Genomic DNA, 12,151 nt, shown 5'->3' with positions numbered 1-12,151 from the left:
TAGCATTTGAAATGAGTCTGGAGAAGACAAAGGGTTTCAGCAGCAGATTGGCTAAGGTCAGGCAAAGATTGGAGCTGGAAGTTGGTAATCTTTACAATGGAGAGGACAGGGGCTCGAAGGCCATGCTGAACAATCCTGCTTAACTTGAGTAGTGGAATGGAGGCTGCAGAGGTAATGGAGTTTGCGACTGTGGCGCTGTCCATGTTTTGAGTCTTCCTGATATTTACTTATCCAGATTGGCTGCCAGTCAAGCAGTCTGACAACACAGAGATCGTACAGAAGTTGAAACAGGTGGGGAGATGGAACTGGGTGTCATGGGCATACATGTGGGAGTGACTCTATACCCATAGATAATATCAGCAAAGGGCAGCATTTATATAAGAAAGAGAAAAGGCTGTTTGCGACTCAAGGTCAGAATGCAGGACTCGGAATAGATGCGCTGGCTACACTGAGCATACAGCAATCCCACTGATCTGTACACAGGGGAACTACTGGAGGAGGATGATGTGGCTGACGACATCAACAGCTGACAAAGTCAAAGGCTGCAGAGAGATCAAGGAAGACAATGAAGTGTAAAGCACATAGTAACACAGAATATCCTTCTTTGGTTAGAAATGTTTTGCTGATATGCAGTGGGGGAATTGAAACCTGCTGGCTAAAAACAGTAACTGTTATATTCAAAATAAGACAGATGTCCAACACAGTAGATTTGCCAAATTTACTCCAGGGTCTTATTTTTGTAAAAAAAAAACTATTTTGCAAAGCTAGTACAGCTCAAGCACAATAACTTTTAATTACATTAATAAAATTATCAAGAAACCAACATCAAATGTAATTCAGTGAATCATGAGCTTGAACAACTTTAAAGAATACAGAATGCAGACACTTACCTCATTCATTGGAGGAATGGGACTCCAGCAGTTCGTATCGGAGTCATATTTCTCTCCTGAATTTAAAGTCGCTTTGTCTGAGTCCTGGCCGCCCAGCACAAAGAGGAACCCCTCTACAGGGAAGGAGAGAAAAAATAGTTTTCAGGATTCTAACCCTCATTTTTTCGAAACAGAATTGTCACAGCATTGCCCCCACCCTTCTATAATGATTCTCTACCTGTCAGGGAGACTTGTAAATTGAACACTTCAAAACATAGGCACCTACAGAATGCTGCTCGCAATATTTCTTTGTCAACCAGCAGGAATGTATTGAAAGTAAGAAAATGACAAGGGGCTGTGGGGGAAAGAAGTGTGGAAATCTATATTAAAATATTTTTCAAAAAGATATTATATAAGCCTCTGTGTAATGGATTTCATAGAGGTTATTATTTTCTTTTCTTTGAAGTAACTTTCCCTACATTAGGTCTTTCAATGAAACCCCATCACTCCATCACAAATGGGAAGATTACTGAAATTGGCCAAAGCCACTCTTACAGAAAAAATATTGACCTGTTATGTTCAGTAACACGGAGCGATTGTTGGTAAAAATACAACAGTAGTTTTGATAGCATGCATCAATGGCCCAGCCAACTTCTAGACTGTATAGTGGTTGCTTAGAGCTGCTAACAGTTTTATAAAGTGGTTTCAAGGAGTATTTGGTGGGTGTTCAAATCAACTAATCCAAGCCTTACACACTTGTAACATGTGTTATAAGGCAATCTCTGAAAGTGGCTAAAGACAGAGTGTTTTCTTTTGGTTCATGGCAAGGAAAAACACTGCCTTTAAGCTATTGTAGTAGCTTCAAACAAGCAGATACAAATAAATACAGTTGGCTGTTGTACTCAAATGATGCATGTTACACTCAATACCACAGGAAGTTTAAGAGTCAGCCCATCATTAGCAAGCATGATTCAAAAAAAAATTACAGTTTTTTTTTACTTCTTAATGTTCTGCTTACTTAATTGTTTTAATCCAAAACCATGAAAAAGCTCAGTGGATTTCAGGCATTTTGTGCATGTATTTTTATTAATGCTGCCTTCAGAAATTATATATAAAATAATTATGATAACAGGCAGGTCATTCATTAGCAAATGTTTGTAAATGGTGTGTGCTGTATCAGCTGAGATGATGGTGTCTTACCTGCTGACAATATTCCATGGTTAATGCGTGGAATACTCATTGGGGCCAATTCTATCCAAAGTTGTCTATTACGGTCATATAATGGGCACATGCACCGCATCACAGCTGTAGGTTTCCGTGTACTAAAGAATAATGAAACACTGATCAATATATGAGATAGTTTTACCTTCAGAAATGTAGGGTGTTTTTTTTTTAAAAACAGAAAAGCTCGTTAGGACATGGCATGCCTACCAGAAAGAATGGTGGAAGCAGAATGCACAATAACCTTTAATGGAGAAGTGGACAAATACTTGAAAAATAAACATTTAGATGACAAGCATGGGACAGAAAAACAGGATCAAATGCATAGCTCTTTCAGGGAGCAGCCACAGAATAATGAATCAAATGGCCTCTCTGTTGCTATAAGATTCTATAATTCTTCTGTTAACCATTTCAAACAATTCCACTGTAGTCATTTATTAGTAATGCATCACTGAATAAAAATATTGATTTATTTTTCATTCCTATTCCGCCATATGACTTTGCTGTAAGTAATACACTATTCCATGTCTGATAAGGCGGATGGGTAATTTTGTCCCTTACTTCTGTTTTGCTGCATGCTGGAACAGTTTGAATTGACACAATTTTCTCCCAAAGCTTACTTCAACTGAAAACTGACTACATAGTATTTTGCAGCCACAAGCCATGTCCAACCATCTGTGGTACAGTGTAACACTCTGGGCCACTCCGACTGCAGCTTACCACAATTTATCGTTTATAGCAATTACATTTCAACAAATGAAATTATTTGCCAATTGCAAGATTTAGAGGAGGCAGGTGCGGGGGTGAAACAGGTTTGAGAATTACACAAATAAAACGGTTCATCTTTGCCACAATATGGACAGTTAATCTGAGCCTGCTGGGCTGGACTCACCTCCTTTCTTCTCCACCCACTGTCACTATACATTCAGAATATCCTCTAGGTTTGAAGGTAGCCAGCTGAGCCTCGCCTTCTCTCTGGCTAAGGGGAATGTTGGTACACTCCTTGACAATTTCTCGTACCACAGGTTCGTTCAGCATTTGCTCTCGCAGATAACTAGGATCCAGGCCATTTACCCAAACCACAGACATCACATCTTTCATGTGAACCTAAAATAATTACATTTTTCCATAATTAAATATCGGATGTGTAACATATTTGCAACTTTCCAATTTCTAATAATCAACCACACATTTTCCTGTTATTTCAATAAAAATAAAACAGATAATCATTTAGTCATGAAACTTGTAATCATCAACTTTGAAGTTAACATTTCTAAATAAGTGTAGAGAGCAAATTTTGACTTGGGAACAACCACCAAATAAATGTTACAGCAAGAGAAAGGATTTTTCAAGAGTCTGGAAAAATGGAAAAAAAGTGAAAATATTTAGAATTTTTGGGAAGCAGCTGGGTGTCTAACACATACCTTGCTTAAATATTTCCAATGCAAACTACACCCACTACTGGGTTTCTATCTGACCAATATTCAGTACACCTCTTCCTATTGGGATATGTGACACATCCCGGAGGGTTTAGGTGCAGATCGGCAGAGACCAGTCTTAGGGATACCCGAAGGACGATGGTTTGCAGAATCATCTGGAGCCTGGTGAGAGTTAACCTGAACAGTGTCCTGGAGTACCTTGCACCTGCCTGCCATGGGTTAACTTGGTTCCATTGTTTCCTTGCTAAATGTGTCATCTTGGAGCCACCTTAATCCCAAAGTGACCAGACCTATCCTGGTTCAAACGGGTACTGTTGGTTATTAGACACCGAACAAGCACAGGTTTTAACCTTTCCAGGCGATTAGCAAATACAAAGATCATTTGACAATACATATACAATCAGAATGTAAATGTATTAATGATTCACTTCATGCTGAGTGTATTTAAATGCAGTTATCAGCCAAGAATAAAAATATCCTGAGCTATCTAGCTCACCGATACTGTGCAGGCTCATTTATAACGAAAGACCATTCGAGCAAGGTTACAAACAGCTGTGGAAAGTTATACTCTAGCATGAGTCGCCACCTTCAGTATAGGAGAGGTAACAGCAGAAAACCATTGATACAAAAATAACTACAGCATAAACTAGGCAATATCTGTTGAGATATCTTTGATGAGATCATCTGAGTGACGAGAAGTGAATTTTCAACCCAGGGATCAACATGCAGATCTGAAATTCATTGTTCATAGTTACAATATAACTATGTCACTGAATCCCTTTAAGAGTCTAGACTGGATGAAAAGTAATTCCATGTATACAACATGGAAGTTTCACATTCGTGCTTGACTTTTGAATCAAAACCTACATGTAACTTTTGTAAAGACCTAAACCTGGGTGGTACAAAACATAATAAAGAAATGACGGAACACCAACATTTTTACATTTTGAACAACTATGTCCTTTTTTAATACTCAGTATTAGAGTACAAAATTCAAACAGGTCATGTATTTTTGGTATCTAGTAATATTATAATGGTTAGAATTTTTTTTTATTGCTGATTATCTGTAGCACCATATCTGGTTACTTGAAGTAATCGTAGTTCAATTAACAACATGCACCTAATAAAACTATCAGCATAAGTTGTCAAAAACATTGTGCAATCATCTGTGAACAACCCCACTTCTAGCCTTATGATGGAAGGAATGTGATTGAAGAAGCAGCGGATGATGGTTGGGCCAACCTTGAAACATAGAAAATAGAAGCTAGAGTAGGTCATTCCGTTCTTCGAGCCTGTTCTGCCATTCAATATGATCATGGCGGATCTTCTATCTCAACACCGTACACCTGCGCTCTCCCCACACCCCTTGATGCCTTTACGGTCCAGAAATCTATTTCCTTCTTAAATATATTCAGTGACTTGGCCTCCACAGCCTTCTGTGGTAGAAAATTCTACAGGTTCACCACCCTCTGAGTGAAGAGGTTTCTCCTCATCTCAGTCCTAAATGGTTTATACCACATCCTGAGACTGTGACCCCTGGTTATAGGCCCCCAGCCAGGGGAAATATCATCCCTGCAGCCGTCTGAACTATATAAATTCTGACAGGGACGGACAATGAGATTTCCTCTCATTCTTCTAAACTCCAGTGAATACAGGCCTAGTCAATCCAATCTTTCCACATATGACAATCCTGCCATCCCAGGAATCAGTCCGGTGAACCTTCACTATACTCTGTCTATGGCATGTATATCCTTTCTTGGGTAAGGAGACCAAAACTACACGCATTACTCCAGGTGTGGTCTCACCAAAGCCCTGTACAGCTACAGTATACATCCTTGCTTCTGTACTCAAGTCCTCTTGCAATGAAGGCCAACATACTATTTGCCTTCTTAACTGCTTGCTGCACCTGCGTACTTGCTTTCAGTGATTGGTGTACAAGAACACCCAGGTCCTCTTGTAGATCAATATTTCCCAATCTATCACCATTTAAATAATACTCTGCCATTCTGTTTTTCCTACCAAAGTGAGTAACTTCACACTTATCCACATTATACTGCATCTGCAATGTATTTGCCCACTCACTCAACCTGTCTGAATAACCTTGAAGCCTCTTAACACCCTCCTCATTGCTCACATTCCCACCAAGTTTTGTGTCATCAGCAAACTTGGAAATATTACATTTGGTTCCCTCATCCAAAAAATTGATATATATTGTGAATAGCTGGGGCCCAAGCACTGATCCCTGCGGTATCCCACTAGTCACCTCTTGCCACTCAGACACATTTATTCCTATTCTCTGTTTCCTGTCTGCTAACACGTTCTCAATCATGAACCAATTTGCAATCCATGAGGAATTCCTGCAGCGATGTCCCGGGACTGAGATGATTCCCATTGACTCCAGTTGAGTTCGAGCTCCTTAATGCCACACTTAGTCAAACGCTGCCTTGATGCCAAGGGCAATCCCTCTCGCTTCACCTCAGGAGTTCAGCTCCTTTGTCCATGTTTGAACCAAGGTTGTGATGAGGTCAGGAGGCGAGTCGCCTTGGCGGAACCCAAACTAAGCACCAGGGAACAGGTTATTTATGCGTAAGTGCCACTTGATAGCACTGTCAACGGCCGCTTCTATGTTTGCCCCGCTTGTGTGTTCAGGACACACCTGGGCAATTTCCCACATTGCTAGGTAGATGCCAGAGTTGTAGCTGGAGCAGATTGACTAGGGGCCCGGCTAATTCTGCAGCACAATTCTTACCTGTATTATTGCCGGAATCTTATCAGGGCTCAATCCTGCACTATCCAGTGCCTACAGCTGTTTCTTGATATCATGTGAAGCGAATCGAACTGGCTGAAGACTTGCATCTGTGATGCTGGGGGCTGCAGGAGGCTGACATGCATCATCCACTCGGCACTTCTGGTTGAAGATGGTTGCAAACCCTTCAGCCTCCTCTTTTGCACCGATGTGCGGGGCTCTCCCATCACATGAGGATGGAGATATTTATGGAGCCTCCTCCTCCAGTTAGATGTTTATCTGTCCATCACAATTTACAACTGGATGTGGCAGGACTGCAGAGCTTAGATCTGATCCAATGGTTGTGGGATTACTTAGCTCTGTCCACTGCATGGCAAAGTATTCCTGTGTTGCAGCTTCACCAGGTTAACACCTAATTTTTAGGCATGCCAGGGCTGTTCCTGGCATGCCCTCCTGCACTCTTTATTGAATGAGGGTTGATTCCTCAGCTTAATGGTAATGGTAGAATGGAGGGTGTGCCAGCCTATGAAGTTACAGATTGTGGTTGAATACAATTCGGCTGCTGCTGATGGTCCGCAGCACCTCATGGATGCCCAATTTTGAATTGCCAGATCTATTCAAAATCTACCCCATTTAGCACAGTGGCAGGACCACTAAACACACAGAGGGTATCCTCAATGTGAAGACTGGACTTCGTATCCACACGGACTGTGTGATGGTCACTCTTACCGATACTATCATGAACAGATACATCTGTGACATGTAGACCAGGGAGGACAAGGTCAAGTAAGTTTTTATCCTCCTGTTGATTCCCTTACCTCCTGCCGCAGACCCAGTCTAGTAGCTATGCCCTTTAGGGCTGTCCAGCTTGGTCAGTAGAAGTGCTACTGAGCCATTCTTGATAACGGACATTGAAGTCCCCCACCCAGAGTACATTCCAGACTTAATATTGAGGGTTCCAAGGGCACCCAAATGTATACCACTTTCCCGCAATCTGCCCATATGCAGCAAGACCTGGACAACATTCAGACTGATGTGTGGCGCAAATGTTGCTTGCCACTTAAGTGCCGGGCAATAACCATCTCCAATAAGAGAAAGTTCAACCATCTCGTCTTGACAATTCTGTTGCATTAGCATTGCTGAATCCCGCATTAACATCCTCCTGGTGGGGGTTACCAATGACAAGAAACTGAACTGGATCAGCCACATAAATACTGTGGCTACAGGAGCAGGTCAGAGGCTGGGAATTCCATAGTGAATAACTCAGTTCCTGACACCGCAAACCCTATTCACCACTAACAAAGCACAAGTTAGGAGTCTGATGGAATACTGTCCACTTGCCTGGATGAGTGCTGTTCCAATAACATTCAAGGAACTCGACACCATCATGGACAAAACAACCTGCTTGACTGGCACCATATCCATCACCTTCAACATCCACTCTCTCCACCACCGATGCACAGTGGCAGCAGTACATAATATCAACTCCCTAAGGCTCCTTCGGCAGCACCTTCCAAACTTGTGACCTATACCATCTAGAAGGACAAGGGCAGCAGATGCATGGGAACACCACCAGCTGCAAATTCCCTTCCAAGCCACACACCATCCTGACTTGGAACTATATTGCCATTCCTTCAGTGTCGCTGGTTCAAAATCCTGGAACTCTCTCACAAACAGCCCTGTGGATGTACCTACACCACATGGAATGCAACAGTTCAAGAAAGCAGCTTCAAGGGCAATTAGGGATGGGCAATAAAAATGTTGGCCTAGCCAGTGACTCCAATGTCCCATGAAGGAATTAAAAAAGGACACTTCTGGTGGCTCTCTTCTGTCGATGGGACAGGACATACCCAGGGATGATGATGGTGGTGTGTGGGACTGTAAAGTATAATTTTGTGAGTATGACTATGTTAGGCTGTTGTTTGACTAGTCTGCGCAATAGCACTCCCAACTTTGGCGTAAGCGCCCAGATGTTAGGATGGTGCACGTTGCAGGGTTGATAGAGCTGGCTTTGCCATTGTTGTTTCCAGTGACTAGGTTGATGCTGTGTGGTCCATCTGGTTTCATTTCTTTTGGTAGACTTTGTAGCAATCTGATACAACTGAGTGAGTGGCTTGCTAGGCAGTTTCAGAGGATGTTTAAGAGTCAACCACATTGCTGTCAGTCTGGAGTCTGCAGGCCAGACCAGGTAAGGGCAACAGGTTTTCTTCCCTAAAGGAAATTAGTGAACCAGATGGGTTTTAAGGACAATGGCTTCATGGTCACTATCACCGAGACGAGCTTTTAATTCCAGATTTTAAAAAAAAAATTGAATTTAAATTCCACCAGCTACCATGGTGGGATGTGAATTGGTATCCCCAGAGTATAAGCCTGGGTCTTCTGGATTACTAGTCTCGTGACATTACCATGATGCCATCACCTCCTCTTTATCCTACCAAGCCAGTGATTCCAACTATATTTCTTACGTTACTTTCCAGCTTCAATAATGAAGTCTTCCTGCAGTTTTAAAACACAGCACAATACAAAAAAAATAAACATTTTGACATAAAAGTGATCTGTGCATATAATTACACTTTTCATAGCACTGTGTTATAATTGACCGTGCCCCCTACCCCAAGCTACCACTAGCCCTGAAAGACGTCCTGCTGGATATCTTGGGCCATGCTAATATAAACATAACAGTAATGCATCCCAAAAATGCCCCCATTGAAATCATGTTTTTCTATCACACAAACTATTCAAGTTATCATCACAGACTAGAACAGGAAAGAAAAGGGCTCAAAAAAAAAAAAAGGGCAGAAAAGCATTTTAAAAAATCACCACTGCAGACCTAAGAGAACAAAATAAACCAGCCAGGTCGATCAATTAAAATAGAGTGGCTTATAGACACAACAATTTGTATAACAGTCTTATTGGAGCAGGAGCACAGATATGGTGCTTACTTTGTCTAGTAGTAGTAGTAGTAGTAGTAGGAGTAGTAGTAGTGGTGGTGTTGTGAGAATGAATTTTTGAAAATATTTTAGGGAATATTCTGTAATTCTATAAAGAAGGCTGGGAGTGTGGTGTGCGTGTGCGTCAGAGGTGATAAGAAATGCGTTTACATCTTGCAAGAGTTCCATAGGCAAAAAGTAGTGGGGATATTATATTTTATTGGCTCAAAAGAAAAGACAAGATGGAAACATGAAAGATCTTATATTTGGAAGGCTTTGAGTTTCAAAGAGGTGTGAGAACAACGGAACTGAGATGAAAGGAAAAAAGTGGTATTTAGAGTTGCTGTGAGCTGGAGCTGTTGAGATATGTGGAGATAGCTGAAGCTATCTGAGCTATTGAGCTATAGCTGGAGCTCTGGGCTGGGAGAGGATACAGTTCAAATCACCCAAGCAGTCAAGCCAGAAAAGTCTTGGGTTACAGCAAGCAGTTTTATTCTGAAGTGGATTCCACCACAAGAGGCAAAGAGGGTAAAGATTATGTGGTGCACCCTTATTTAAGTTACAGCAGTTTGCTTTGTGTAATATTACTGGATAGTTAGACATCTCTTAGTGTTGCCTGAAAGGTGTTAACTTGTGGGTTGACCAAGCAGGGTGTTTTATAAGACTACCCTTGTGTAACTGTAAACTTGTGTACTTAAGTTCTCTTATATTTTTGTTAAAACTTTTACTTTCAATTTTTAAAATCCTAAAAATGTTACCGGACCTCTTACTGCTGAGATCAATCTTCTTCTCGGTTTCAGAATACGAAAAAAGGTAATGGCCCGTAAACCAAGTTTCCTTCTGGGGTTCGGTTTGCACAGCAATTTACACTGGCCGTGGTCATAACAGTGTTACAAAAGAATGTGTTAGCTGTTAGTACATGATAAATGTAGAAACTCCAGCAGCAATGACGATGAGAAGAGTATTTTCTGACACTACAGTGTAGAGAGTTACTGTAACATTACATTTTGCTACTTTAAACAACTTGCTAGCTTTCACACATGGGTGTGTTACTATGGCTTTATTTTCAGAAGCCTTAGTCATTATTCACCCACTTGCACTGACTAACATTGTATTGTTCCCAATACAAATGATTCCAATGACCTCCTGCATATTTAGTTCCCAATGCAAATAAAATCATTTAAGCCCTTGACACACAATCATCCAGCTACTTCGCCATCATATATCATGGATGTATTATTTTGATATTGGTCAATAAATCTGAATAGTGCTCTCACAACTGTAATAGTGCTACAAAAGAAAGAGTACAAAAACAAAGAACTTGCATTTATATGGTGCCTTTTACAAAAGGAGGATGTTGCAAAGCACTTTCAAGCCAATGAAGGTTTTTTAAAAATGTATTCAGTCATGAAGCTAACATTTTTTATTTATATTGTTGTGGTTTATTGTAAAGTAGGTTATGGGTGTGAGTGTAGATAGTTGTCCCTGTGTGATTTAATTGAATTAGAGTCAGATAAACTGCAAGCTTGAAATTATCAAAAGAAATTAGGGGTAAAAGTCAATTGAAATGCTAATGAGTAAACATGGATGAGGGCTTAGCATGTAGGGTGTGAAGGACACTTGCATTTTTTAGATAAGTGAAGGGTTTGTTTGGGTTTCAAAGCGATTGTAGGATGTTTACAACTAACAAGATAAGCAAGGTCAAACAGCTTATTTTTCCCAAAGGTACTGACCATACTGGCAACATGAAAGATTTTTATGTTATGAGAAAAGTAAATTTCTAAAGACATATAAAACAACAGAATTTACAGAGTAAAGTCAGAAAAACATATAAAGGAGGATGGAGGGTGATGCTGGGGGGGGGGGGGGGGGGGGGGGTGCGCAGGTAAGATCTAAAAAGGACCATGTAAAACAGCCTTGAGGAAGCCTCCAGCCACTTTTGTAGAAGTCTGCTATGCCCAGTAGCCAAAAGGTGGAGGAAAGTCTTTGGAATTTCACTGTCAAGTAGGTTCTGTGGTAAACTTGCTGGCTTGCCTATTTAAATTTACAATCTACTTTTGAACTGTTGCCTTAAAGGGCATGTGTAGTTGGGAGTCAGGTTAATTAAGGATTTTGGGAGTTGTTATAGTATTAAGTAAATGTAATCTTATGCATGTGCTTGAAATCTTTTATTTTGCTAATAAATGTTTTAATTTAGTTTTATTTTAAATTTCTAAAGGCATTAGTGGGCTCATACTTCCGAATTCAGTGCATAAATCTTCTCGTAATAAATATGAATTGCAAAACTGTTGTGATAGCGTGGCCAAGTTTCCCTTATGGGTTTGGTCTGCCTGACACACATCACCTGCCACATCATAACAATTCACTATTGTAATGTAGGCAGCGTAACAGCCACTTTGCGCACAGCAAGCTCCCACTAACAATAATTTGATGATGAGAGACAATGCATGTTAAATTAAAGGGGTTGCAAGGAGACAGACTGGGGCGTGTGCATTAATCTCAGATGATGACAGAACAGGTTAACGAAGTAGTTAATAAAACATACAGGTTCCTGGGTTTTATTTATAAATAGAGGAATAGTGTGCAAAGACCAGAAAGTCATGGTAGAACTACATAATGCATTAGTTCAGCCCCAGCTAGTGTACTGCATCCAATTTTGGGGACCACACTCGGGAGGATGTGAAGTCTTTGGAGAGGGTAATGAAGAGATTTACTAGAATGGTTCCAGGGCTGATGAATTACAGTTACATGGATAGGCTGGAGAAACTGGGAGAAAACTAGAGGTTGTCAGTGCACAAATAAAATGAAACCATCACATTAAACCAGAATTCTGCATATTATAAGTAAGTGGGAAAGCAAGTTCAAGAGGTAGAAAACTAAACAGTTGGTTGGAAAGGGTTTAAAATAAATCTCTCTTCAGCTGGACTCTCTGACCCCACAACAGTA

The 12,151-nt window shown here is 40.7% G+C and overlaps 1 protein-coding gene across 2 annotated transcripts in view; it reads right to left on the bottom strand.

The window, feature by feature from the left end:
* The window catches only part of gan (gigaxonin), a 109,649-nt gene that overhangs the window by 73,559 nt on the left and 23,939 nt on the right, over positions 1-12,151 (bottom strand). For both annotated transcript variants that reach the window (XM_041190988.1, XM_041190987.1), the window contains exons 4-6: positions 2,983-3,197; positions 2,070-2,191; positions 891-1,003 (exon numbers count right to left, since the gene is read on the bottom strand). In XM_041190988.1, coding sequence (XP_041046922.1) covers positions 891-1,003; positions 2,070-2,191; positions 2,983-3,197 — 450 coding nt within the window. The remainder of the gene's footprint in view (positions 1-890; positions 1,004-2,069; positions 2,192-2,982; positions 3,198-12,151) is intronic.

The sequence above is a fragment of the Carcharodon carcharias genome, chromosome 7 (assembly GCF_017639515.1).
Source record: "Carcharodon carcharias isolate sCarCar2 chromosome 7, sCarCar2.pri, whole genome shotgun sequence".
Lineage (NCBI taxonomy): Eukaryota > Metazoa > Chordata > Chondrichthyes > Lamniformes > Lamnidae > Carcharodon > Carcharodon carcharias.
The sequence above is the reverse complement of the archived record's forward strand: the minus strand, read 5'-3'. Positions and strand labels throughout refer to the sequence as shown.